General features: G+C 33.3%; 2 protein-coding genes and 1 long non-coding RNA gene across 10 annotated transcripts; 2 read left to right on the top strand and 1 right to left on the bottom strand.

Annotated features, from left to right (window-relative positions):
• Positions 1–3,597: 3,597 nt before the first annotated feature.
• Positions 3,598–7,407, top strand: LOC122294216. 5 transcript variants are annotated; one of them, XR_006237569.1, is made up of 6 exons: positions 3,598–4,052; positions 5,402–5,544; positions 5,663–5,878; positions 6,019–6,150; positions 6,456–6,526; positions 6,617–7,407. It is a non-coding gene; the product is annotated as an uncharacterized LOC122294216 (long non-coding RNA). The 5 variants fall into 5 exon arrangements; XR_006237570.1 differs by lacking the exon at positions 5,402–5,544 and having other exon boundaries at positions 3,609–4,052; XR_006237567.1 differs by lacking the exon at positions 5,402–5,544 and having other exon boundaries at positions 3,611–4,052; positions 5,622–5,878.
• A 2,850-nt stretch (positions 7,408–10,257) lies between these two features.
• On the top strand, positions 10,258–19,727 carry LOC122294212 (beta-glucosidase 13-like). Of its 4 annotated transcripts, none has more exons than XM_043102782.1 (14): positions 10,382–10,454; positions 10,587–10,656; positions 12,119–12,222; positions 12,711–12,769; positions 12,972–13,047; positions 13,204–13,281; positions 13,373–13,460; positions 14,005–14,260; positions 14,542–14,657; positions 16,025–16,242; positions 16,333–16,364; positions 16,556–16,658; positions 16,770–16,878; positions 16,974–19,727. In XM_043102782.1, the coding sequence occupies exons 3-14, from the start codon at positions 12,156–12,158 to the stop codon at positions 17,140–17,142; spliced, it is 1,371 nt and encodes a 456-aa protein (XP_042958716.1). In that variant the 5' UTR covers positions 10,382–10,454; positions 10,587–10,656; positions 12,119–12,155; the 3' UTR covers positions 17,143–19,727. The 4 variants fall into 4 exon arrangements, with proteins under 4 accessions (XP_042958713.1, XP_042958716.1, XP_042958714.1 ...); XM_043102780.1 differs by having other exon boundaries at positions 10,384–10,454; positions 12,101–12,222; XM_043102779.1 differs by lacking the exon at positions 12,119–12,222 and having other exon boundaries at positions 10,258–10,454.
• LOC122294211 (linoleate 13S-lipoxygenase 2-1, chloroplastic-like) lies at positions 18,045–26,073 on the bottom strand. Its single transcript, XM_043102778.1, has 9 exons — positions 25,527–26,073; positions 21,936–22,204; positions 21,301–21,538; positions 20,642–20,968; positions 20,431–20,516; positions 20,196–20,306; positions 19,774–20,075; positions 19,394–19,660; positions 18,045–18,888 (listed from the first exon to the last, which is right to left on the bottom strand). The coding sequence occupies exons 1-9, from the start codon at positions 25,909–25,911 to the stop codon at positions 18,129–18,131; spliced, it is 2,745 nt and encodes a 914-aa protein (XP_042958712.1). The 5' UTR covers positions 25,912–26,073; the 3' UTR covers positions 18,045–18,128.
• Positions 26,074–27,781: the final 1,708 nt, after the last annotated feature.

The following is a 27,781-nucleotide window of genomic DNA, read 5'->3' on the forward strand; positions in this document are numbered from 1 at the left end:
CATGTTAAAATTTCTTACATCGTTTGGATTTCTTTCTCAGTTAGTAGGAGAGAGAAAAGAAAGGGAAACAAATTTTTATTTTTATTTTTATAAAGAATATCATAGGCCCTCTTTAATTCTCAGTTTTGTGTTGGTTAATTTTTTATATATATAAAGAAAATTTTTGAATACCTATAAAGAAAACCAAAGGAAATAACTAAAAAAAATAAAAATAAAAAATAAAGTTTGTATATGAAATCCAAGGTATTAATGTTATCCAAAATCTTAGTTTCGCAACTTCAATTCCTTTTTCTAACACATATTTTCTTAACATCCAAACATTTTCTTTGCATGCCATTTTTATACAACATCTTTCCTATTGTTAAATTTAAGTTTAACTTAATTAAGTCTGTTCAAAAGTTGAGATTTAATTGAGGAGAGAGTGACTGATGAGCTATGTTTGAGGAGAAAGAGAGAGAGAGCGAGCGATGAGTGGGGAGAGAGAGCTTGAGATTCGTTGCATTTGCATCCATCGTAACAAAGAAAGAGAGTTGACATGGTTGTTTGCTATTGAAGGGTGTAAAATTTAGATTTTCACATCATTCGGTTTCTAGGCGGCCCCTTTTACAAAAGTTTTGAATATTTGAATCTTGTACCTGTAAGAATAATGTCTTCCTATAAAATTTAATCTATTTAATTATATAAAAGCCGAGTTACAACTGTCTAGGTGGCATTCATACCATACAAATTGGGAATGAAAGGATGGAAAGAGAGACTTGCACCAATTGATGCCACGATTCCAAAGCAGCGGTTCGGTCTGAAACTCCCGAAACCAAACTGCTTCTACGTATAAAATGTTTCAGATTTGGACGTATTGGTTGACCCTCACTTCCTAATCCTATGTCCCTTCCAAGCACCTCAACCCCACGACATGACATTGAAGAAAAGAAAATTCTTGCATTTAAAATCCTATTGTCTTCCTCTTTCGATCCCATTTTTCTTCATCTAGAACGTACTCGAGTCTCCAGCACTAACAAAAGTGCAGAGAGAAAGAGTAATCCCAGGACAACCTCTTCTGGCTAAGGCCGGGTCTAGTCAATTCGTCCATGTTAATGTCTTCCTCTTCTGTGATTGGGTGGGAATACCTTCGGAGTGAGATTTTTGGGTGGATGGAGTAGTAGTTGATTCAGAAGAGGAAGAAGGAGGAGGCTGATGAGTGTGTGACGACATAGTTTCAGTCTCTTCCACCATTATCTGAGAGTCATGTTTTAGTAGCATTCGATTTCAAGCGCCATTAGTTGGTTAATTCGAAATTTGCAAATTAGTTGAGTTAGCTTTTTCATTTCCTTGAAAGCGATAGGCAATGTCATCGGTGACGATTTGAGTTTCATTTTCTCTTCATTTCTTCAGTTCTCTCAACTGAACGGAGGCAATATTGTACCTCTTTTTATTCTCAATGTCTTTTTAGTGCTTGAATTATAATCACGAGATTGACTAAAAGACAAAAGGGGATGATAAGGATGATGTTCGGATGAGGTCAAAGACTCGAATAGGCACCCAAATGGTTTCCAGTGTCAGCCACCGACTCGGTCTGCATGAGGAGCCACATCTTGCTACTGTTGGAGTAGTTCTCGATGAGGGCCTTGACTCTCTTTGCAAAAGCACGTGCATTTCTTCGAAGCATAAGATGGCAGATGGAGAGAGAGCGAGGATGGGATTGTAGAGAAGAAGCTCTTTGAAAAGGATGCTGAGGAGCTTGGATTTGTGGATAAGGGAAACCAAATGACGCTTGAGAAGAAATTGGAAAAGTGTGAGGGATGGAATTTCTTGGGTGAAAATGAGAAGAGATTGGATAAGGTTCCAGAGAGTTTTGGGGAAATGAAGGAAGTGGTCGATAATGGTCGCCATTTTTTTGGCTGGAAAGCTTGGGGCGGAGATATAGCCACGAAGGACCAAAAGAAGAAACTTTGAGTGCCCAAGAGATTGAATATGATCTAGAAGAGAGGATTTGTGGTGGTCGATGGAAGAAAGCTGTGATCTAAGAGCAGAGGTGAAAAGAACAAAGTTGTTTGTTTGAGACACAAATATAGACTCTGGAGAAATAAAATGAAAAGGGGCTATAAATTGGAGAGAATTAAGATTGGTTGGTTTACCTTCAGTTTGAACTACAAATGGGCAGAACATGTAAAGCCATCAAAATAAGTCTTTTTTTTTTCCGTATTTAACCCCTTTTTTTTTACGTCGTTTCAGTATCAAAAGGCAACATTATTTTACGTTCAGTTTTTTTTTTTTTCATATCAAATAATTGTGAAGAAATCTCAAATTGTGTACTACATTAGGTAAGTACTGTAACTTGATTTTGTATAATTGATCAATTATTGATCATTGAATAGACTCTGCAGACCGTTATATCAGGGGTCATATTGAGTATGGATTTGAATTCTTTTTGTATTTTATTGCATTCAATATGTTTGTATATTACTATATATTAAAACTACATTTCAATGAGTTTAGAATCTAGATACATATATGCATGTAGGTTTTGAGCATTGTAGTGAATCAATGTTTTGATGGATCAAGTCTTCATGTCTACAACAGTGAGTCTGTTATTGTTTGAGTTGTTAAAAAAATCTAATGATATGTTTAAGATTCTAATTTGTTCAGATATTTGGCGATAGTAATTTATCATGAGTTTTGCTATATACAAGCACAGTCGCGCACTAATCTGTGTACCAACACTGATTTATTCATACTTAAAATTTAAATTAACATTGTTTTCAATAAAATCTATTTTTTGACCAATCACATTACATTAGTGCACAGATTAGTGCACAATTGTGCTTGCAACTATACTTTTCCATTTATCATATCGTTTTATTCATTACTTCCATTGTGATTTTAGTTTGCACAAGTGTCTGTTCTATGGTTTTAAACTTTATAGTTAACAATTGGTATCAACAATTTCTTTATATATTAGTTAAGTAATTAAGATTTAAATTATATAGGAGGCTTTATGTAATTTTTATGGACATTAAAGATAAAACTATACAAGTATAAATATTTAAAGATCTCAAACTAACATTTTTCATTTGATCACAAATAATAAATTGAAATTAAAAATAAAAAATAAAAGCGCTCACATTGTGCGGGATTTAAGCTAGTAATAATAATGATAAAAAGAAGGATCCAATTACTGATCAATGAGGATGGCATTTCAGAGCTATGTTATCTTTCTTCTCTACTCATTCACTAAGAGCACGCTTAATGGATTGTCCAAAGTTAAAGGAGAATTTTAGCTAATATGAAGAGGAATTTAGCTTTTGGCTATTTCATTCACATAAGTCCTCACATTGGAATAGTTATTTTTTTTTATTATATAACAATAAAATAATATAACAATAATTTGGCTTTGTCTATTCATATCAAATTCCTACATTGGATTATTCATTATATAGTAATGAGTAATTAATAATTAAAAAAGATTTAATTTTTTGTAATTACTAATTTAATTTATTTTATCATATTTTACCAGTCTATCTATTATATGTTAATTAATAATTATATTCTAATTAAATTAAATTACTAATTAATAATTAAAAAAATCTACTTATTCCTCATCCAACTATAGCAATTCTTTTTTATGTTGTTTCTATTTTTATATTTAATATTTTGGTTTCTTCTATCGGTAGCATTGCTGTTTTTTAGGACTCATTACATTTCTTCCTTTGCTTGGATTTAACTCTTTAATATAAATTGTGTTTTATGCAAATGAATAATAAAGGGGGCAATTGAGAAAATGAAAGAAAGAAAAATATAATAAAATACACATTTGGCCTATGTATAATGAGTTTCAAGTTTGGAAAATCTTTTAGAAGTAATTGTAGCGGTACTTTAGCTAATCCAATGGGACATTATTTCGGGGATTCTGATGGCAGCAAAAAGGAAAGATTGAGAGCTTTTAGTAACTACATTTTTTTTTCCTTCTCTTATGTGGTGTTTGGAGCCAGAGAGAATCAAAACAAGCCTAGAAAAGTAATAATCCTATCGATTCGTATCGTGAAGAGCATCACAAGGTAAGACAGCTCAAATTTTCCTTTTTTTTTTTATTTTCTTTTTGTTGAACTTTTCTCAGCAACCAAGTAGAACGTTACTTTTTGTGGATTTCTGATTTGCTTGTTCTTTATACCACTAGCATCCTTCATTCATTCAATCGGGGTTTGCATTTCTATGTTGTAAGTCGTTTTCTTTTTTCCGAATACATTTGTTTCTATCTAAGTTACTTTTTTCGGGGGGGGGGGGGGAGGTGATTCTTGAAGAATGAGGAGGAGGAGGAGGAGGAGGAGGAGGAGGGATGTGATTTACACAAACGAAAGGAAAAGAAAGAAATCAAATATTGCTTTCTTTTTAAGGGAAAAAAAATTGGGTTTTGATAGAAACTACGACTTGCACAATCTTTGATTCTTTTCATTCGGGGGCTGTTGTGCATTAAAGCATGCACATAAACCAGAATCGGTCGGTATAATGAGATCACTTTCAAAATGGCTTAAGCCCGCAAATGTTTCTTTCTTGTTCAATTATTGACTCGTAACTCACTTTGTTGGTCTTCTCAGATCCTGATCCTCTATTTTCTTTTGCTTCGCTTTACTCTTCCTCTTCGGGACCAACCTGTTTTCTGGAAAATCCAACAGAGAAACGAGGAAAAAGAAGAACAAAAAAACACTCATGTTCTCTCTATAGAGAAGATATCACCACTTTCTATCGGTTTGCATCGTTTTAAGTTTGATGTTTGGTTGATAGGCAGTACAGCGATTTTAGCACGACAATTGGTTTGGCTTCCTACAGCAATGAGAGTCGTGGGTGAAATGGTGAAATTCAACCCCGAAAAAATTAGACCCAACATGAGCAACACAACGATTTAAAATAAAGATAACTTTATATAGTTTCCCATGAAAGAGAAACGGTCCAAATTTGACCAGATTTTATAATAGAGTCACGATTTGTTAATCAATATGCTCCTGTTAAGCCATATTCACTCTCACGTTTGACTACCCCTATTTCATCTATTTTGTAGTGTTTTGCAGCTAGGTATTAGAAAGTATAATGGAGAATTTCGTAGGACTTGGATGATGTGATATAGCTATTTATAGATATCTGAAACCAAAAACGATGCTTTCTTTGTTTTTAGTAAAAAATCGAGTTTTTTTCTTGTTTCAATCTTATATCACAATTTAGTTTTTGATTTTCATATGATCACAATTTAGTTTTTGATTATTTGAGTGCTATTTTCCATATGGTTTAAAGCAACTCATGGCTAAAGAATCTCTCCTCTATAGACTAAAAAATAGTACTCAAATAATTTGTGATCAGGTATTGGGAATCTTAAGTCATAAAGTAGGCTAAAAAAAGTTTTCATTCATGATAGGATGCACATGACGAAATGCACTAAAGGAGAGTATTTTGAACAAGGACATTAGTCGATATGGAAACATTGAGCTGAGCCCTGCTGCTGGAGTTCTAAATTATAGGCAATTATGTTGCAGTTGATGTTTGCTTCAAAATTTAAATGTATGGAAACAAAGGATGTCTTGTTTGATTGTTTTTTATTTTTTTTTTAAAGAAAGGCTTTATTTTGTTGAATTTAGGTACTTTGAGTGCAACTTTGTTTTACCCTTCACTTGTGTAGCCTAAAGGAAACTTGTAATCAAATGAAAAATCTGAACAAGGACTATTTAAAGGCACGAAAGCATACATAAGTGAAGATGGACGCCTTCTTCTCTTTCGTCCAGAATAGAATGCAATTCGCATGAAAATGGGGGCTAAAACAATGTGCATTCCATCACCCTCTATTGATCAATTTGTAGATGTTGTGAAGCACACTGCCATAGCCAATAAGCGTTGGGTAATCTCTCTTTGTCTTGAAGAAAATGCCCAAGACATATGCTGCATTAACACTTCTATTGTTTTCGGAGTTACTTTTGTCAGCGGAAGTTTAAACATTTTTTAAAATATATGAATTTGTGGCATTGAATACAAACACAGGTTCCTCCTGCAAGGAAAGGGTCTCTGTATCTGAGACATCTGCTCATGGAAAGTGGTCAATTATTGGGTTTGGGTCCAGCGCTTGAATACGTATTCCTCATCCATGTTTCCCCTGTTGGAAACTATTTCAAGGTGGTGATATATACACATATCTTGTTTTTTTCTTTTGGGTTAAATTGATGCTTAATTTAAATCCTATTAATGATAAAATTCATGAAGTCCATTTCTTTCGTGTCTTGAAAATGATGAATCATAATTCTTGGAGATTTCAAATTATTTGACTTTCTTTTTCTAGCTTGGACCTTTCATCATTTTTTTTTTCGTGATCTCGTTTTCTTTCTGAATGGAGTAAAGATTATGACTTCTATATGCAAGATAGTCATTAATGCATATATTTCTGGTATTGATTTGTAGCAATTTACATTTTTGATTGACAGTTTTATAGGAGCTAAAAACTTTAGCAGTGGGGCAACATGGGAGGCACGTTAACTCGATTGAAAAAGTGAACGTGAGTAATATGCATAATTTTTTCTTTTTTAATTAATATTTTCAGAATCTTAGCTTCTCTTACATATATGTTCATGTGCAAACTTTGTAGGGAGTTTCAGCCTCTTATTAAATTCAAACGTGATTATGAGACTAATACTGTTTTCAACATTCTTGATCGACTGATGTACAATGGTGTATATTTGCTCAAGAAGATACCAACAGATTGTTAAGTTGCTGGAGAGTTCAACTATCTGAAAAAGAGCTCCTGAATTTTAAACCTTCTGTAAATACTGAATCTAATAATTTGGAGTGGCTTTCACAACTTTATGGTGAACAAAAGAAAAGGCAGATAATAACAAGTGATAAAGGTTGTGGGAAAGAAGGCTCCTTAGGATCTGATATTCTGAACAGCTATGAACTGTATAATCTTGTTTGCCAACAAGTCAGAAACTGGCTTGCCCACTGCTCCATGCAAGCTGCAACTTCTCAAAGATGCGCTGGGTGGGAATGAGAGATCCAAATTTTACAGCAAGTCTATGCAAAATGGGATTGGGAAAGGAGAGGAATCCCAAATTTACTTTTGTGGTCAGTATTATAAGATTAATGTTTATTTTTAATTTTCTCTATAAATTATATTGTGCATGATGGTGTGAATCCTTTTTATACAAGCATGTGGAGGCTAAGATGGCGTTGTAATGACAGGTTTCTTGTTTTGGATAAACGGTACGCGTGATGTTCATTTATAGGTTGTGAAATTTCATTGTTTTCCGTTCTGCTATGAAATTTGTAATATCTGAGTATTGAATACATGAAAAGGTTCGCAATTTCCACAAGACTTTCTGTGGCTGTACATGTAGGCTGCTACTTTGGAGGAATTGACTCAGAATTTTACGATGTTTTCTTTTCCTAACTATAATATTTTTTCCTCTGTTGATACATATTTTTCTGCACTCCAATAAATTGATTCAGAATTTTCTATTCTGCGACCAAGACCATGCTTTGATTTCGCTAATTTTAAATTTCATTTTACCACTTCTTGTTTTTTATTTATCCATATCTATGATCATCTGTTAGGTACAGAAACTGAGTCCATAAAAGATTAGTTTGAATAATCAATGATGTAAGAAATTAGTTTGTACAGTTGATCAAGCAGAATAGTTTGGGTTTTTAAAATGCACTCAAATCTGAATGTTCAAACTTTTAAGTATTAATACTGAGAGAAAGCAGTGCTGCTTGAACGTCCAAGGGACGTTTGCATATAGTTCCACTGGGCAAAAGGCTTTCAAAACTTGGTATATGTATGTTGCAGTTCAGCATCACCAATCGCTGCAGTTAGAAATTGACTGGTACTGGAATTCTGTATCACATGTAGAGAATTATACTGTATTTACTATATGGTGAATGCATAATAAATATTTTATAGTATCACTGATGTAAGATATTGTTGCTAAACAAATAAACTCTGGGTCATTTTCTTCAGGTATATTATTATAATGGATGCGTGTATATATATATATATATATATTTTTTTTTTTTTTGAGATGCATAGTTAACATATATGATTGTTTTGTTTTATTTTACCATCTATATTATTATTAGCTTATTTTGAGATGCATGGTTATGCCATGAATGCGCAAATATTGAGTACTACTGCAACTTGTGGTTGCTTTTATAACCATGCACTACTACGTCATCAGCACCTGACGTTTCATAAAAATTAAGAGTAATGTTACATACAGTTAGTTTTGCATACTTTCTGCGCACTCTACTGATGTAATTAGCTGGATTAATTTTTTTTTAATACATAACCAATCATATCACTGGAGTGCACAGAGGAATCCATAAAAGTGGCTGCAAATAAAATTTTTGAAAAATTAATATTTGATGACTATTGCTTTAAAACTTTCTCACGTGTATAGGCTGAAAATATTATATCAAGTCTGTTTCCACGCATACATCAAGGCCTAACAAAATCGAAATAATATATAATATTGTGAATTCAAAATATTTAAAATTTTATTGTAAACTTATATTTTTTAGTTTTTTGGTTTTATTCTTTTTAAACTAATTGAGTTTTTTTTTACTCATTATTTATACACCACATTTGATAAGAAAAAATAAAAAAATAAAAAAATTATAGTGTGAGAATGATAAATAGATTTTTTTAATAATATAAACTTTCTTTTCCATTTAAGAAAAAATGAACTGTTGGAAAATGGAAACATTTTGGAAGAAGATTTTTACTATTTATTATCTTCACACCTTATATTTTTTTATTTTTTTAAAATTTTTGTTGGATTTGTTCTTCTTAATTAATATATATATATATATATATATATTAATATATAGTGTATAAAGATGAAGAATAGAATTTTTATTTAAAAAAAAAAAAAAAAAAGAGAAAAAAAAAAGAAAAACCTCAAAAGGTATAAAGCAAGGGTAATGATACACTTACCACCCTTTTACCACTATTTTACCACTTGTAGTGTATTTATTTTTTTATCATTTTCTTTTAAGTATTTTTTTAACATCCTTAGCCATTAAGAAAAAATTTTAAAAATATATAATTTTAGTGATAGTCACTTGCTTAATCATTAAGTAAAAAAAAAAAATTAAAAAAATTAAAAATTAAAAAAAGTGGTAAAAGAGTGGTAAAATAGTGGTAAGGCTATCATTATTCATAAAGCAATACGCGAAAAAGCACCGATGGCGGGTGGCACGAGGATTCAGGTAGATAACACAACTAAGAGCACTAGCATTGGTTTCATCAAAAGCCAATGCATCTTCAAATTTTGATGAATTTACTTAAAATGAACCTACATTGGATTCATCAAATAGGTATTTGGGAAACTTTGAGCTACAGTAATTGTTGCTCTTCCTTCAAATTTGAAGGTCTACTATTCCACATTCAAACTAATATTTTATTCTAATTTTAATATGCAATGGTTTTATTTTATTTTATTCTAAATTAGTTGGAAATAAATTATTTAAGTACTAAATTAAACTATTAATGTCCATATGGCTAGTATAATTACAAAATATGAAGAAAAAAAATTAAAAATATTATTATTAAGAAAATAATATTATATTATTATTTTGATGAATTTAATGGCTAATCCAATGTGGAATTATAGATATGAAGGTTTTGAATTTATGAAAAATGTGTACTTTTCATCAAATTTTAAAGATGAATTTGATGAGTCCAATGCTAATGCTCTAATATTCAAACTCAAGCTAATGTTCAACTGTCACAGTCAGCAAACTCAAGTACAATCAATCCATTTTTTTATTTTTTATATGGTCAGTTATACCAATAAGTCTCATGCTTTTAACAACTATAATCAATTTACTTGAAATTCAAATGAAATGCATTTCTAATGCAGAACTTTTATTCCATTATATAGAATAGAGAAATGATATACGTGAGTATCAAATATATAATTTTTGTACAATTCTTTTATAAAAAATGACTCACCATGAAAAAGTGTAAGAATTTTATCTTTTTTTATAGGATAACATTTTTATAAAGGTTTGTACGGTGAAAAATGATTAAATAACTAGCCATTTACAATTTCTTACAACCTTTCAAAAAAATAATATTTTTTAAATATTTATTTTAATTTTGATTTTGATTTGATGTGTTTGAAATTTTAAAAAATATTATTTTATTGATAAATTGTAAATGAATCGTAGATGAATTATAAGGCTATCATCTTCCTTGTACGATTAGATCTTATAATAATAATAATAATAATAATAATAAAATGCCCAGCTACTGCCACTGATCACTGAGGATGGCATTTCAGAGCTATTTTCGCTTAGTTTTTCTCTACTCATTCACTAACATCATTGCTTCAACACCAAGCCACTACCATAATCATGTTGTACTCAACAGAAGCAGTTTTCCTGCAGGTTTCATTTTTGGGACTGCATCATCGTCCTACCAGGTTTGTCTTCTCTACTTCTTTGCATTCCTGTATGATTTTTTGAATTTCAACGGAGTTTTGCTTCTAGTTTTGTGACAAGAAAGCATGTAATTATTATGTGTCCATGTGTGTTCTTTTGAATTACAATTACAGTATGAAGGTGCAGCAAAAGAAGGTGGTAGAGGACCATCTATATGGGACACGTTCACCCATAGATATCCAGGTATCTCTCTCTCTCTCCGCCCCAAATATTATGAAGTTTTTATTTACAATCGAATACATATTAATGGTATTGAGTTAAATATCGATTCTCAAAAGAACAAAAAAAGGGAAAGAAAATCCCTCTCTTTTCGGAATTGTGACGGGAGTGAATTGCATTGAAGAATTAAAAATTGGTTGAATCATGAATGAAGTTTGTTTTATCAACCATACCCATATTGCGTTGTTTCCATAAACCCAGAATCCTTTCTCAGTCTTGCTTTGTTTAAAAAAAAAAAAAAAGTTGCAGATTATGTTTTATGGCTATCGCCATTGATATGGAAAATGGTGTACAAAAAATTAGAATTGGCCTTGGTCATTGAATTGTTGGAACTATCAAGGTTTTAAATAGGGAGGAGGCATTGGGCCAATCCATTAATTTCAGCAAAACCTCTATTCAGTTGAGCTGGAACATTTCGATTTGCTCCAAACAATCCATCTTCCAACTCCATAATGTTTCCTTCGCCCTTCCAAAAGCTAAAAATGTAGGCGTTCTTTTAAATCTCCTAACATCAAAGCCTGATGCTTTTCAAAGACCATCTCTCCCTTCGAAAACAAAATCTCAGCCTGGAATACCTAACTCCTCTCTCAAGCTAGAAGAGCGACTTTGATAAGGATAGTTGCATCCTCCATTCCCTCTTATGGTAGGCCCATGTTCTTTATGCTTGAAGATCGCTGTACTCAGCTTTCAACTCTAAATTAAAAATTTTATTTTGGGGTTTCAAATAATGGTTGTTGACATTTCACTGCAAAGGCTTGGGAATCTCTCTATACTACTAAAGCATGTGGTGGTTTGGGGTTTTTTTTCCCCAAAATCTCTGGAAAACCATCTTGCTTCGGTATCCATGCTTGGGTGGCAAATTTAGCTCATTCAGATATAACTTGAATTTGGGTTATGTCAGCAAAATACATGAAGCATTAAAATTTTTGGGGGGTTTATAAGTTCAATCTTGACTAGTGGTTTCAAAAAGCGATTTTATGTACTAGACATTTATTAGCAAAGGGTATCTGGTTTCAGGTTGGTTCCTGATCTTCTAACCATAATTAGACTGATCCTTGGATATCCAATATTCTCGATCCCAAATGGCTTCCAGAAATATCAGGAGTTATACTCTCCCATGTGTAAAATCTGCATTTTGATCCTTTGCTACTAATCAATACCCTCCAAATACTCCATTTTCGTATTCTGTAGGGGCTTAATTGTGGAGATTTAAACTTCACGAAATATTACAATTGCTCCTATGGAAGATTTGCAAGAACATTCTACCTGCTCATATCAATTTGTTTAGCCACACCCAAATAGGCTTTGGAAAATGCAGCCCAGCACTACTCATTTTCATACTTTTGCTTTGATCTGGTCTAGTGGGCAAAACTAATAATAAAAAAAGTCTTTGACCATATCTTGGTAGATGCCCTTTCGCTATCAGAGAAAATCAACTCAATGGCCAACAAGCATTTAAAAGCATGGAAAGAAGAGGAGGCACAAGTTCAGACTCATCTTTCGGAACCTTCCCCAACTGGTGTCATAAAGGTAAAAATTTGACACTGAAATCAAAGGCAATATCTATTTTACAGATGCTCTATTCATCTTCTGGAGCACAAAAGTGGCAAAAATACCCATCAATGACCACACTTTTGCTCAATTTTAAGAGCGTTATTTTGGAAGGGGACTCACTCTTGGTCATATCTGTGCTTTCAATATCTAGATCAGTCTGTTGTCTCTATTATACAGGACATTGGGAACTCGTTCATGCATTTTCCCTCTTGGTTTGTTAAAAAATTGCGGATCGCATCAATTTTGGTAATCATAATTTAGCTACAGGCACTGATAAGATAGGCTGCATTCCCTTAGCTGAATTACCTTGCATGCCAATTTTGAAATCGTAGGTCCACATGAACCTATCTAGATCATGTTCGAGATATTTGCTAGTTTTAGTTGACTCATAGTTACATCCCTAATTATTGTAGAAAAATACTCCTTTAATGTATTCTAAATGCATTTCAATGATGAAATTACAGATAGGATACAAGATGGCAGTAATGGAGATGTAACTGTTGATCAATACCATCACTATAAGGTATGGTGCACAATACAGAAAGAAAAAAGGAGAGGCACTCATATTAACCTTTGAGTACATATTATCTATTGAAATCCATTTTGATAACTTGAAATTTCTTGTTTTTGAGCCTAGAATGATATAAAAGATGATCAAATATGGAAATTCCAGATGATTTTGCAACATTTATGATCCTTCTTATTATTATTATTTTTTTACACAGGAAGACGTTGGGATTATGAAGCAAATGGGTTTAGATGCATACAGGTTCTCAATCTCATGGTCCCGAGTTTTACCAAGTAAGATAATGAATTGAACTAACCTGTTATAAGAATTCAAAGAAAAATGAGAAGGAAGGAAAATGGAAAAAAAAATGCATATAAAAATGGGCAACAACAATTTTTTATCTTGGTATGAAATTACATGCGGTAGTATTTATTCGATGTTTGTGTCAGATGGAAAACTAAGTGGGGGTGTGAACATGGAAGGAATCAAATACTACAACAACCTCATCAATGAACTTCTAGCCAAAGGTCATCATTCAATCCAATTATTTCATCATATATCATCTATTTTTTCAACTTCTCATAATCTGCCCTTGAGTTCATGATAATTAAATGTCAGGTCTAAAGCCCTTTGTGACACTCTTTCACTTTGATCTTCCCCAATCCTTGGAAGATGATTATGGTGGTTTCTTAAGTCCACATATTGTGTAAGTGACTCAGAAAATTATGATCATTTATCTGTCTGATTCGGTGGTTCTTAAGTCCACACATTGTGTAAGTGACATAGAAAATTATGGTTCTCTATCCGTCTCAATAGTAAATCACTTGTACATATCACTAGTAACATCATCCTAATTAAAAGTAAAAAAAGGAGAATCCATATGATGAATGTTGTTTACTATTCCTATTACTGAAGGCTTGAAATTTTGCCCATGGGTTTTCAAAATTTAGTTTCTTTACTGTCATTTCACTAAGACTCCACGACAGTCTATGACTATACAACACAAGATTCAAAATTTTCTTACTATATCCTGTCTGTTGTGAAGATAGGAATTGACCTTAGTATAAAGACCTCACCAGCTCTTTCAGGATTGAACTCTATCTGCCTGACTAACCTCATAAAGCATTTTTAAGTCATATAATTGAATGAAGCAAAAAATCGCTTTGCATCTCATTATAAAAAATTTCAGACTTTGGCCATAGCTTTAAATAATTGGATTTTTTTGTGTGCTCGTGCATTTGATAATAAAGGAATGATTTTCGGGACTATACCGAGGTTTGCTTCAATGAATTTGGCGATCGGGTGAAGCACTGGATCACACTGAATGAGCCAACGAGCTACAGCATAGGTGGTTATGCATCTGGGGTTATACCGCCAGGGCGATGTTCTGATTGGCAAAATCAGTATTGCACCAAAGGAAATTCTGGAACGGAACCATATTTGGTGATACACCACCAACTTCTTGCCCATGCAGCTACTGTTAAAGCTTACCGACAAAAGTATCAGGTTCAACATTTATATGAAGTTAAAATGTTGGGATAAAAAATCCTAGATAATATCCAACATGTACAGCATGTTTTTCAATGCATACAATATCTACAATATCATGAGTATGCATTATAGATAGATGATGAGAAATAATTATATAGTGTACTAGTTGTAGTAAGGACTAACTTAGCTATAATTGAAAGTGTGTTTCATTAAACGAAATATTTTTGGTAGAGTAATAAAAGAAAATTTGACCATAAACATGAATGTCGACTCAACCAAATTCTTAAAATGTTCAGGAAAGACAAAAAGGCACTATAGGTATATCGCTCGAGATAGGCTGGATGGTGCCATATTCTAAAGCGAGACATCATTGTAATGCTATGCTACGGGCTCTTGATTTCAGAATTGGATGGTAAGTACTGCTTGAATGTTCTTTTTGCATGTATACCTTTTCAGGGTTGGATTCTCTAAGATGTCTTGGGCTAGGGTTGATCATTGGACTCCAAGCGTTTAATAGTGCTATTGCACTGCTGCTTGGAGGTGATGTTCTGTGAGTGGCACTTTTAGATCAATGAGTTTTCTTATGGGTGCCTTTGGCTTTGTTGCTGCTGGTGTGATATGGTTGTCCAAATCAGTGCTTCTTGTTTCCCACATACCATGTAGATTTGGCTGAAGTGCAAAGCTTTGCCTCTATTTATGGTTGTGGAGTTGTTCATGGTAGTGACATGGAAACACATCAATGGGGGACTGTCAATGACAACCATGTGGGTGGTTTTGTTTGTGCTAGTTTCCCCTTTATATGTGATTTTGGAATGCTTTGGAGTTTTGTGATAGTGGCGAGGAAGCTTGTGGATTGTTCAACCTGGCACTTCCCTCTCTCTCTGTGTGTTAGTGATGCTAGTGGGAGCTAGAGATCTTGCTCTAGCACCATTGATGTCATCCAGCTTGATTCGTCCATGTAAACTAACGTGCTGGGCTGGTAGTTTGAAGGAAGGTTGGTGAAGTATTACAGGTTTCAGCTTGGAATGCATCGTGGTCACTGACCACCTACTGATGTTACTCGATTTGTGCACCAAGGAGGTTGGAGGGTTTGAGGGGATGGTAGTTATCCTCAAATGGCTCAACTATTTTCGTACTTTTCCATTCGATTGTGATGATCATAGGTTGAGCTTAGAACAATTTAGGCTTTTAATCACAGAGGAATTAGTTTCATGGTTTATTAAGGGTCAAGATTTGTAGCGGCCATAGACTCAATGTATATTTTAAGGGAGTAGGCTACTTATCTCTCCTCGATTCGAGGAGTTGGTTATTTTGTGTATTAAGGCATTGAATCCTTCATGTTTGCATTGGGCTCTTTTATATTATTCGACTTTTTTTTGGCTTAACGTTGACTTACCTTACTCAAAACACATATTATATCAGCCTATTAGTGAACAGATAGGGATCATGCCATATTGACCACCAAAGGTGGTTAAACAAAATCCAAAACAACTATAATGAAAATGAAAATAAGCAATAACTGTCCTCTTAGGATTTGATGACAAACCGACATTGTTAAGTATGTGGAATAAGAGCTTTCTAAGGGTTTACTCAAAAAAAAAAAAAAAAACCTGAAATTTTCTAAAGCTAGCAATTTCCATAACTTCCATGGGTTATCTACAATAAATGCCCAAAACAAGGATCGATTAACTTAAAGCTATCATGACATAGAAATTCTTGCCTTGTATGTAAACGTATGAATATTTGTTATGAAACTGTAATTTCAATGCATTGTTGCAGGTTAATGGACCCCTTGATCAATGGTGACTATCCACATAGCATGAGATCTTTGGTTGGAAACCGATTACCCAAATTTACCAAAGAACAATCTAAGCTCGTAAATAGGTCATTTGATTTTATCGGATTAAACTACTATACTGCTTATTATGCAGCCTATGCACCTCAACATAATGCTGGAAACGCAAGCTACTTGACAGATTCTCGTACTAATCTTTCAAGTAAGTGAAAACTCAACACTTGGAAGTAATATTTACGTTGATTCATGTTCCAATATTAATTATATAACATGTCTTTGCTGTGCACGGCAGCTGAGCGCAATGGAATCCCCATTGGTCCACAGGTGTGTTTTATATATGTCAAAATTTTTGAATTTTAAAACAATCATGGACCAAAATATATCAATTTATTTATTCTTTTTCCGAATAGAAATATCCTCAGCAATACTGAAGCAAGACCTTTGGGCTGACTCACTTTACAAACAAGCACAAATGGAAAGATTCAGTGTTAACCTCTGTTTTCTCTAAGTTGTAGGCTGCTTCAGAATGGCTTCATCTATATTCAAGAGGAATTCGAGATCTTTTGTTGTACACGAAGCAGAAGTACCATAATCCACTAATTTACATCACTGAGAATGGTAATTATTTTGTCTCAAATCTCAAGTTATCTTCTCGTCACACTCTAAAATTTGAAAGAAGTTGTAGTTATTACATGTCCATTAGAAGCTAAATGCAACTATGACTTCTAGGAATTGATGAGATCAATAATGCCACCTTGTCACTAGAAGAGGCTCTTGTGGACAACCAAAGAATTGAATACTATTGTAGCCATCTTTGGTATCTTCAGAAGGCTATTAGGTAATTGCTTAATAATAGTTCTCTCTCTCTCTCTCTCTCTCTCTCTCTCTCTCTCTCTCTCTCTCTCTCTCTCATTAATTTTTTGTTTTGAATAGGGATGGTGTAAATGTTAAGGGATACTTTGCATGGTCCTTGTTGGACAACTTTGAATGGAATTCAGGTTACACAGTTCGATTTGGCATCAACTACATAGACTACAAGGATGGATGTAAAAGACACCCTAAACTTTCAGCTCATTGGTTCAAGAATTTCCTCAAGAAATAGATTATAGATATGATGTCTATATGATTAACTTATGTGAAGGCCATTTCGTTTCCTTCTATATGCCATGCATAGACTCAAATGCATATTAAATTAATAATATATTCCTTAATCCATAATGTATCATGAGAAGGCACTTCAACTTTAACAATCAATGCACTAATTCTATCATCTTTTTATTCAGGGGTTCATCTAACTTTTTCAAATGTTTTCATCTTTTGAAATTCTGCAAATGGATCAAGGTAGTTATCTACTTTGTTGAATTTGATAAATCTTAACTATTATGCTACATTTAAATGGTTCAGATTTTAAAGTCTCAGCATTTCTTGAATGCGGTATGCGAGAGTTAGATCTATATATAAAAAATGTTATAATTGCAAAATTTGTACCATTTAGTTTGAAAATAAATGTTATAATTACACATTGTAGGAATAAATATTGTAAGACTCTCTTCATATATTAATATAAGTTCGAATAGAATTCAAGGGTAATTTTTTTTCCAATTCTCAATCCTCATATTCTTCAACAAAGTTATTTTTTTTTTTTTTTCTCAACTTCTATCTCTACTGTTCTAATTATCTGTAACTTATCTTTTACTTCATTGCTTGGATTGATGGGACCAATCCTCACATCCTTCATATATCGTATAAATGATTTCTTGGCTTGATTCATGTAGTGGAGAATGACCCACTTATTTTTGGTTGCATGTAATCTCTTGCTCCAAATGACCACTTCTATTAACCTAATGATTGCCTAAAGTCATGTAAAAAATACTTTTCACAAAAATTTAAATGGTCAATCCTAAAAGTAGGGGTGGGCAACGGGCCCAGCACCCCGTTACCTGGCCACCCGTCCACCCCACACCCCTAGCGCATGGTGGGGCTGGCAATCCCGCCCGCCCATGCTTAAGTAATTTCTTGTATTGTTTTAGTATTATTAGAAACCATTCAAAACCACCAAGTTTGAAATGTATAGTCTTTCCGAATTGATCAAATGGAAATGCTATATGGAACTCCTTTTCCAGTTACGCCAGGGCTGGAAAATGGCTTCAAAAGCTCATACGGCACAACCCCAGCTCCTACTCTATTCTTCAAACTATTGTTCGCATTCCTTTCATCAATTATCCGTTCAAGTTCCCTCAATCTCCCATGGAACCTCTCAAATGCCTCCTTTATAAACGGATCTTCAGCCCATGATGGCTCACTTTTCTCCCCAAGATATTCTTCGTCGGGTGAATGATTAGACAATATGTCCAAAACAGCCATCACTCTTGTTGCTTGAAGTTGTGAAGGGAAGCATTGCAAAAGTGCGCGTTCAGGTTTTTTCAAGAAAATTTTCCATTCTTCTTCAGTTGGGTCTTCTGTAGGCATATTGGTTCTAGCAATGGTTGGCCGATTTGGGAAGTAGCCCCCGTAAGCATATTGACCGAAGTTGGCGGCGGCATGGTGGCCGGAAGTCACCCAAGTGATCGTTGTGAGGATGTCGATTAGGTCTTTCTGGGTCTTGAGAACCGGCCACCACGGTTCGTCCTTCTTGTCGGCGTGGCCAACTGTTCGAATTTCCGTCCACCATGATTGGAGCTCTTGATCAAACTCCACAAGGCTAGGGTCAGGGTAGTAGTGATTGACATAGTCTGTGACCCATTGTTTGATGGCATCCCAGAGGATGAGACCATCATTTCCGTAGGGGTAGTCTTTGATTGTTAGCCTTAGTCCATGAGGAGCAGTTGGATCCTCAACGGCCATTCCCCTGCGTACAAAATTGCAAAAGAACCAATCGATCTTAAAATTTGATATAGGGGAATTAATTAGATTGTACACATCAATGAAAACCTATAATATGCCACTTGATTGCCAATAAGTTGCAAAACAACAAGTTTCCTGTTTGTTAAGAGTACTTCTACTTACAGTTGATGTGGATTACTCATCTTTTACGAATATAATAGGATTTGATTTAGGATAGCGTTTTCCTCCAAACTAGTTTGTGAAAAGTTTCCTCCAATCCCATATATGAAAGTGACAAGTGTTCTTAGAACATATGACAATTAATAAGCATATGCCTTTTTAAAAATCTAAATTTAAAAATGGTATATGATGTCATGTGTCCCTTCATTAAGAATATGTGTTTCTTTGCATGCTCAAAGGATACATGAAAAAATTTTAAATGGGTTGGAGGAGCGGTTTGGAAGAAAACTCTTTTATTTGATTTTTTATTTTTGAAAATCTAAAAGATTGGCTAATTGGAAACTACGTACCTGTTAATTAGGTCAGCAGGAAGTGACTCCTTGTCGAACCTCCATTGGAGATCATAGGCGGCAGAGCAGATTTCCATGGAATATTTACCAGGTGCGAATGCAGACTCAATGGTGCCACCTGCATTGATAAGTGCTTCTCGAGCCAGAGCATTGATCTCCATTGTGTAACGAAAATGAGGGTGCAACAGTCTGTAGATTGGATGCATCACGCTAAGTTGCCTATTTGTAGCAATTACGTAAGGCTCTGTTACACAGTGAGTTCTTAGCCTGGAAAAGAGATCAGTCAAATCATTTCCCTCATTAATGTAAATCAAATTGAGCTTTGAAGGAAAAACAATAGCAAATAATTAGTTTATAAAGTATTGGAAAATAATACATACCAGTGACTAACGAGCTGGTGATAGCCAGAGTCATGGGCAAGGACATGAGCTTTAGCAATCCTCCATAGCCAAACTTCAGTTGAATGCCAAGAAGGTGCATAAACTTGCTTCCACTGCGGCTTTCCGTCTATAGGTGGCCGAGTCAGTTCAATCGCCAGAGGCCTCAAGGTGCCATCTTTAGTTAAGAAGAATAGTGTACGTGAACCGTACAATGTGGTGCCCTTAAGCTGTCTTACTTTGCTGACGAATGGTAATAACAAGTCGTGATAATCTAGCATAAACAGCTTCTTTTCTTTTAAGGCCTGCATGCATACATTCATGACAATATAATACCTATAGATTTGTTTATGATATATATTTAGTTGAATGATGTCCAATATTCCTGCCTGAAATTTACACGATATGTGTTATATTCTTCTAACCTTGTCAACAGTCATTAGACCTCCAATCTCTTCCTCAATAATTTCTGTCGTGATGGCTGACTCTGGTGGACCGTAGATCTCAGGATCAAGTTTGCTCTTCAATGGCCACTCCTGCATAACTTTTTGTGCAACTTTTAAAGCATGCACGGAGTAAAGTAATTGTTTTCTTTAAACAATGCATGCTAGGTATGTAGCCTTTTCTAGTAAATTTAAGCAAATTAGTCCCAAATCATACCGTGACCAACCGTATGCTATATGGGTTGAGACCAGCAAGAGTCTGTCGAGCAAATTCGTCATCCCTAAACCAAAAGAACTTGTCCCCTGCAAATCCAAAACAGCACATCAATATGTATATAATTGTCATCATCAAGAGAGAGAGTGTTTGTTTGTTTGCATGTGTTTGTGAAGTTTAATTTGTGTTTGGTAAGGGGGGGTGGGGGTCTCACTGTTCATAGTTTCAGGGGTCTCAAAGCGGAGCACATCTCCTCCGGTTTTGGAAATGGTTTTAACAAGCCTGGGCATGATTTCTCTGAGAAACCCTTCTTGATCTTCTTCCGATGGCAAGTTAACCCCTTCGGTGAAAAGTGAGTCTATGGCTGTGAAGTATGGGAATCCAAGATCCCTATCCGAAATCACAATTCCTAGTGATGGCACCAATACTCGCAACACAGAGTATACGGTCTTCGCCGAGAATGTTAGCTGCTTTATCTCCGAGAAGCATTCATCTCGAGGAACATAAAACCTGCTAGTTTTCCTCGTCTCCGACTGTGGATCTGCATATATATTGACGCCGCGGATAGCATGCATGTTCAATAATCAATGCAAATAACTATGCGATCTTAAATACGATTACTGTTATTCTAAAATCTTTATACCACACATGGCTTACATGACATAATTTAATTTAAATAACCATAAATTTTACTATTTAAGTCATGTGAATGATGTGCACTTTACACACCGACTTGAAAATATAAGAACTCTTTAAATATTTAATCAAAGTGTGTAATTATTTGAGTGCTATCATGTTGGCAAATATGTGTATTTTAGGATCCACATATGGAATTAATATTCTCAAATGTAGGTCCTAAATTGATAAAAATACCTGCTTCGGAAAGGGGGCGTCCGGTCCTGCAACGTCGAGGATAGGGGTGCTCTTTGCCACCCAGTACTGGTCTTTGAAGTTCGAGGCTCTTATCGGGTTCCCCAAGATCATTGTACACATCATAATCGTATATCCTCTCAAATCTCTTAGGTTCTCCTTCACCGTTTCCTCGCAAACTCTCCAGGTCTTCTTCTCTTAGCCTCCGCAATCCACTTGGTGTTTGTGAGGGCAAGTATGACTGCTCCATTCGAACACGTGAACTCAGATACTTATAAAAAAGATGTTAGCTAGTTTTTTTTCCATGTTTTTGGGTATTTCTTATGTGCCTGATATATATGTTCTACGTGCATCATCATGATCCTTTAAGATGAAGATGAGGATATATATATTCAACGCACTTCATTTCATGAAAGTGAGTAAATATAATATTTATATAAAAATAATAATTATTTAATGGTAGACTTCACTATTTTATAAATGAAATACACGAATATTCTAGAACTCTATTTAGCATGCATTGTTATTCAAATAATTAATTGAGATGATAATTATAAGAACTAAGAATCTAGGTGATCGATATATATGTGTGTGTGTATATATATATATATATGCATCATGATGCAGTACGTACGCACCTTATTGGTGAAAAATACCCTCTTGACAGGATTGTCGAACTTGGAGTGAACCCAGGAGCAACATGTCACATTTATGGGGCCTTGAGGTAAGCCATGGATGAGTATAGTCTCTACGAACATCTCCCTGTGGTGCTCATTTTCAACCAACACAGCCCCAACCTCTCCAAAATCAACTGGCACTTCAAATTCCGTCTCGTACTTCACCCCCTCCTCCCCTTTCCCCGCCTTGTGTGCATATGCTTCAACCCTTTCTTTCTCTAATCCCGTCTCTAATTCAATAAACATGCACGTACGTACGTACGTACGCATGTAAATAATTAATTCACCAAATTAGCCTAATTATATATATATATATTAAACAAAACAGAATTAATATTAAAAAAGCTAAGGGGTCATCCTATTTTTCTTGTTCCATAATTAATTCAAATATTAGTCTTTTCGTTGACTTATTTTTATACTTCTTATAAATAATATGTTTCGAGATCTCTCTAATGATACCCGATAAATCCAAAAATGTATATAGTAATAATAATTCTGATTTTTACAAAACACACTTCTTATATTATATATTAAAATTAAAAGAGAGTTTTCCTCCAAACTGGATTAAAGAATTTGCCTCTTGTCCCCCACTCCGAGCTTGTAACATATATAAGATAATATTTTGTATTAGACTTTTGAAAACACACGCGCGCATTTACTGTTAATTATCACATGCTCAACAGGAGAAAAGATATACCCAAAACATCTTTCACAATAATTTACATAATATATGTTATAAAATAAAGATATTTTTGTAAAATGATATTAATTTTATAAAATAGTTTATAAAAATATCTCTCCTTTTAAATATTATTATGTAAAATATTATAAAATGTTATATGTATTTATCATTTTCCTTCCACAAAAATTCAGAATTCATTCTTATCCATGCATGCATAGAGTTTATTGGAATCATATATGTATATATATAGAAAAATTTTATATACTATATTATTATCCTACTTATATTTTTAAAAAAAATATAACTCGTTTATCACTATTTAAATATATATATATATATATACTAGGTCAAAACAACGTGCAAAGCACGTTTATTTAATTGGGTGAGATAAGATTTTTAATAAAAAAATATATATATAATATTTTACAAAAAAATTTAATTAATGCATAATTTAATGCAAAAATAAATAAATTTTAGGAAATATCTTAGATAATAATAAGTTAGTAAAGTATAAGATATTTCAATAGGTATATTTTGGCCAAATATCATAATGGTTAATTTACGCTTGTAGTTAAATTATATTTTAGTTTAAAATCAAATATACAACATTATATATATACATGTAGGTACTACATACGTTCAGATTATTTTTTTTCCTCTCGTCTTCTTTCTCTGATCTATTTTTTTTTTCTTTATGTATATATATATATAAATAAAAATATCAGCTAGCACATTTTGATCATACGATCTTTGTGCTTATAAATTAATTCCTATGCTTTGCATGCATGTCTTTTAATTAGCAATTAATACTTGTGGTATTAGAAGATCAAGGGGCAAAAACGTAAAAGTAAAAGCAGAATTTTTTATTGGTTTAAAAGTAAAAGCAACTCAGAGACAAAAACGTAACTACATAACAAAAATAAGAAAATTACTATTCATTACTGTTCATATGGTATAGACACGTATTATAATAGAATATATATATATTTATATATATGCTTAATCAATTAATCATAACATCGAACTTATCAGAAAAGATCTATACAAAAATATACTATTATTTAACAACCCATTTCACAATTCATCAATATGCATGATAGTTTTATTTCATAAAAAGTTATTAAGTTTTTTTAATTTAATTTTGATTTTTTATTTAGTTAAATTTCAAATTTTATTGTACCTTTTAACATTCACTAAATTGTAAAATAGTTATAAAAAATATTATGTATGTATTATTAATTTTTTTTCCTTTCAAGTCGAACACATTAACTATGATCTAACCATTATCGTACAAGAAAATAAACATAAATGATATTTACAGTATTGAATTGTGTAAACTTTGTATATTTTTTTTTAAATATTTAGAACCCATGTACAAAAACATTACTGTAAAAGAAATAATCAAGCTTTGAGAAATATTTTTAAAAGTTAAAAAAATGGTAGGAATTTTAACACTCAACCTGTCTATTTCTGTACTTTTTTTTTTTTAGAAGTTTAATATTAGAAGTTGAAAGTGGTGGGAGGAAAGAATGAGTAATGTAATCAAACTATCAAATTTTAAAACAATAGGGTGGAATAGAATCAGTATTGCTCAGACCCTCACCTAACTTCTTATCTCTACATTTTGGAATATTGTTCAATTTAATCTCAAGCTCAAAAACATTAAAAATAATTATAATAATTATTTAACTAAGATTAAACACAAAAAATAAAATAAAAAGAATTCTATGTATTAGAAGATCAGGATAAAAATTTTTAATTAGTAATTAATACTTATTATATTAAAAGATCATCAGATAAAAATGTAAAAGTAAAAATAGAGTTTTTTATTAATTTAAAATAAAAACCATTCAGGGGGTAAATATTCAAAACTGACAACTGACAACGTACATCTTGCCTATGCTACACGTCGGGACCAGCGCCTGTGTTCTCTCACTATTGATCATTTGTCTTCATCTTGTCGTTTGCTAGCTTGTGAAAACTTATACCGCGTACAAATTGAAGCTTAATTTCTAATATTCTATATTATATATATAGATATCTTTGTAGCCATATATGATCATTATGTGAAGTAGAAAAGCTTGCAATTATAAATATTAGTCTCTAATTAATAATTAGTTTCTATGGCCAATATATATTTATCAAACAACAGAAAAATCACGAACCCCTTATAGCTACTATATACCCACCCCATGCAGTAAATCCATTAAATATTTTTTTTCCAAAAATAAAGAAAGAAAATTAAAGAAATCTTTCAATATTATTGTCTTTAATTTCTCGAATATCCGTCGATCCTTGTGGATCGGAACACACCTTTTGCACCTTTATAATTTATAACTTATGATAAGTTCCTCGTGATCACGCTTTATATATATATATATATATATATATATACATATAGTACTTGATAATGAAACAAAAGCGATTGTACAAGCTGAACTAATCTCATGTCGTCCTGTTATTCGAACAGTAACGTCGCATAGTAACAACATCAAAACTCTCTGAAAAAAATAATAAATAATAAATAAATAAAAAATTAGCTGGAGAAAGACTCGATCAACCCAGGCAGAAAAAGTAAGAAATTAATAATTCTTAATCATCGCGGCAAGGTGCCAAAAGTTTCAGAGCTGAAAATAGTAGAGTTTTTGAACAACAAATTAAAGGAAACCTGCAGCGGACTGAGATTCAGACCAACAAGCTAGCTTTGATTATAAAAATAAAAAAAAATTCAAATACCATAAGGGAATTAAAAAATAAACATAAACATGCAAGTTTCAGTAGTAAATTAACCTTATTTTCCATTCGATATATTGAGTTAGTACGTCCGTAGTTGATAGCTTAGCTAATTAATTAATTAAAAGAAGACTTACCGGAATCAAGCTCGGAGCTAACTAACTCCAGGAGGAGTGTTTTACCAAGCAAATCTTTGATATCATCAAGCCCTCGCTGTATCCCAAGGTTTGACAGAAACCCACGAACCGTTGGTTTCACGATTACAACGGCTTGAACACTAATAAAAGACTTCTCGGTAGCCTCGGATGTCGTAGTTGTTGGAGTAGTACTAGTGCTAGCAACACTTTTTATGTTGCTAGAAATGAACCCAGTACAGTGAATGGCTTTGTTGTACTTCTTTCGGATGGAGGATTTTGACCAGATTGGAAGCGAAGAACTGACATCGATATGGATGAATGGCTTCTGCAACAGGCTGAAGAGGCCGGTTTCAGAACTGCGTGACTGGCAAATTCGAGGCAACATTGTTTTAGGGTTCACAGTAGAAGATAATACCCAAGTAAGGAACCAGAGATAATCAAGCTAGCTATATTATATGTAGTTCTTGGCCGGATAACTGGAGTTTAGTATGTGGTTGCTAAGCATGCACTGATCTCTGTATATATTGAGAGAGACAAGACCACGATTTCCATATGCTCTCATAATACTGCAAGTAATTTATTTCACGTGAAAATGATGATGTAATAATTTGGCAAGATTGCAAAAGGATCCAAATGTGTTTCATTCATGAGCTTGATGTACACATGACTATTCTACCTAGGAATTTGGTCCCCAACCTAGAACTCCCGAAACATCTAATATTTTTTTCAGCTTTTGGTTAATTTCTCTAGTTTGGTTGTTGGAATGTACTGAAATCAATTCAGTTCAATCTAATTTTAAGCTGAGTCTAACATCCAAACACATTATCATTAAATTACTAAATTCATCTTAATTCATGAAAACCTCTTTACACATGGACCCACAATATTTTTCAACTCAACACTTCTTTACACGTGGGATTCATAACATTTTTCAACTTCTTATAAATAGTATTAAACTCATCTTAACATCCAAACACATTTAAATTCATCTTAGATGGGCCCCACAAAACTCACTTCATTATCTCAGTTAACTACTATTCATAAAGAACTGAGTTCAGCTCAATATCTAAACGCAGCCTTAGAGTTCATAAAGGCAATTGGAATATTATAAGTTGGATATATACCATGTACACGTAATCTTTACTTCAATGCATACATGCTACTTCTTGGCTTCTAGTTTCGGCCAGTTCAAGTGTCTATATAGAGCGATAATAAAGAGACATACTTTAAGATAGAGATACACATAAAACAGTCTCACAATTTAAAAATACATGGAGTTATCTGACTTATATATATATATGTGTGTGTGTGTGTGTGTGTGTGTGTGTGTGTGTGTGTGTGTGTATCGAGGAACCTCTCCAAGGCAGGGTCCTTCGGACCCACCCCTGCAGATTTATAAACCCCAGTCCCTGCACCGCACTCTTGAAAGTTTCCTACACGGAACTGGTTAAATCGCTAGTTTTTAACCAATGATGTGACCCCAAATGATTGTTTACACCTGTGAGATATTGTTGAATCTTAGATCTTGAAGGGAGTGATACCCCAAGACCCAAGCATTCACTACTTGAACCAACCCCTTAGGATAATCTAACTTTAAAAGGCAAAGAATGAACCAATTTAATTAGTATTTAACCCTTATAAAATAAAATGGTACTTTATAAACTAAATTCGTATACCTTGAAGCATTAATTATTTTAATTAGAAAGATAATGGTACTCCATTTTTATTAATAAACCTACCAGCTTAAAGGATGATCATATCATAATTAATAGAATCTTTAAAAGAGTGTTAATAGTACTAGTATTTTGGTCTACAAATTAATCTCTTAGTTATAAGTAAATAGATCTTGTATGCCCTTACTCTTCTTTGTTTTTATATATGTTAGTACTGGTGCCAAATTAACGTTGAAAACATTGTTGAGCAAAGATGACATTCTGTAGCTTACATATAAGTGTATGTTTATAGTAAATTCGGGCTCGTTGTGATCTTCTTTTTAAATACAATAACTCTTGGTGAGTTCATTGCTCATTCGACTCAAAAAGATACGTCACTTGCTCTTGTTCCTTTTTTGTGACTTTGTCTCTTTGGGTTTGGAGATGTAAAGTACGTATGGAAGGTAAAAGGAGTTCTATGGGCTCTTTATGGGGATCGATCAAGGCTGCTATTGCCTGGGTGGATCTTCGATTGCGTGCTACTAAAAAAATGAATGATGGAGGCGAAAAATTTTTGAAGTTTTTTTCTATTCCGATTAAACA

The sequence above is a fragment of the Carya illinoinensis genome, chromosome 14, assembly GCF_018687715.1.
Source record: "Carya illinoinensis cultivar Pawnee chromosome 14, C.illinoinensisPawnee_v1, whole genome shotgun sequence".
Classification (NCBI taxonomy): Eukaryota; Viridiplantae; Streptophyta; class Magnoliopsida; order Fagales; family Juglandaceae; genus Carya; species Carya illinoinensis.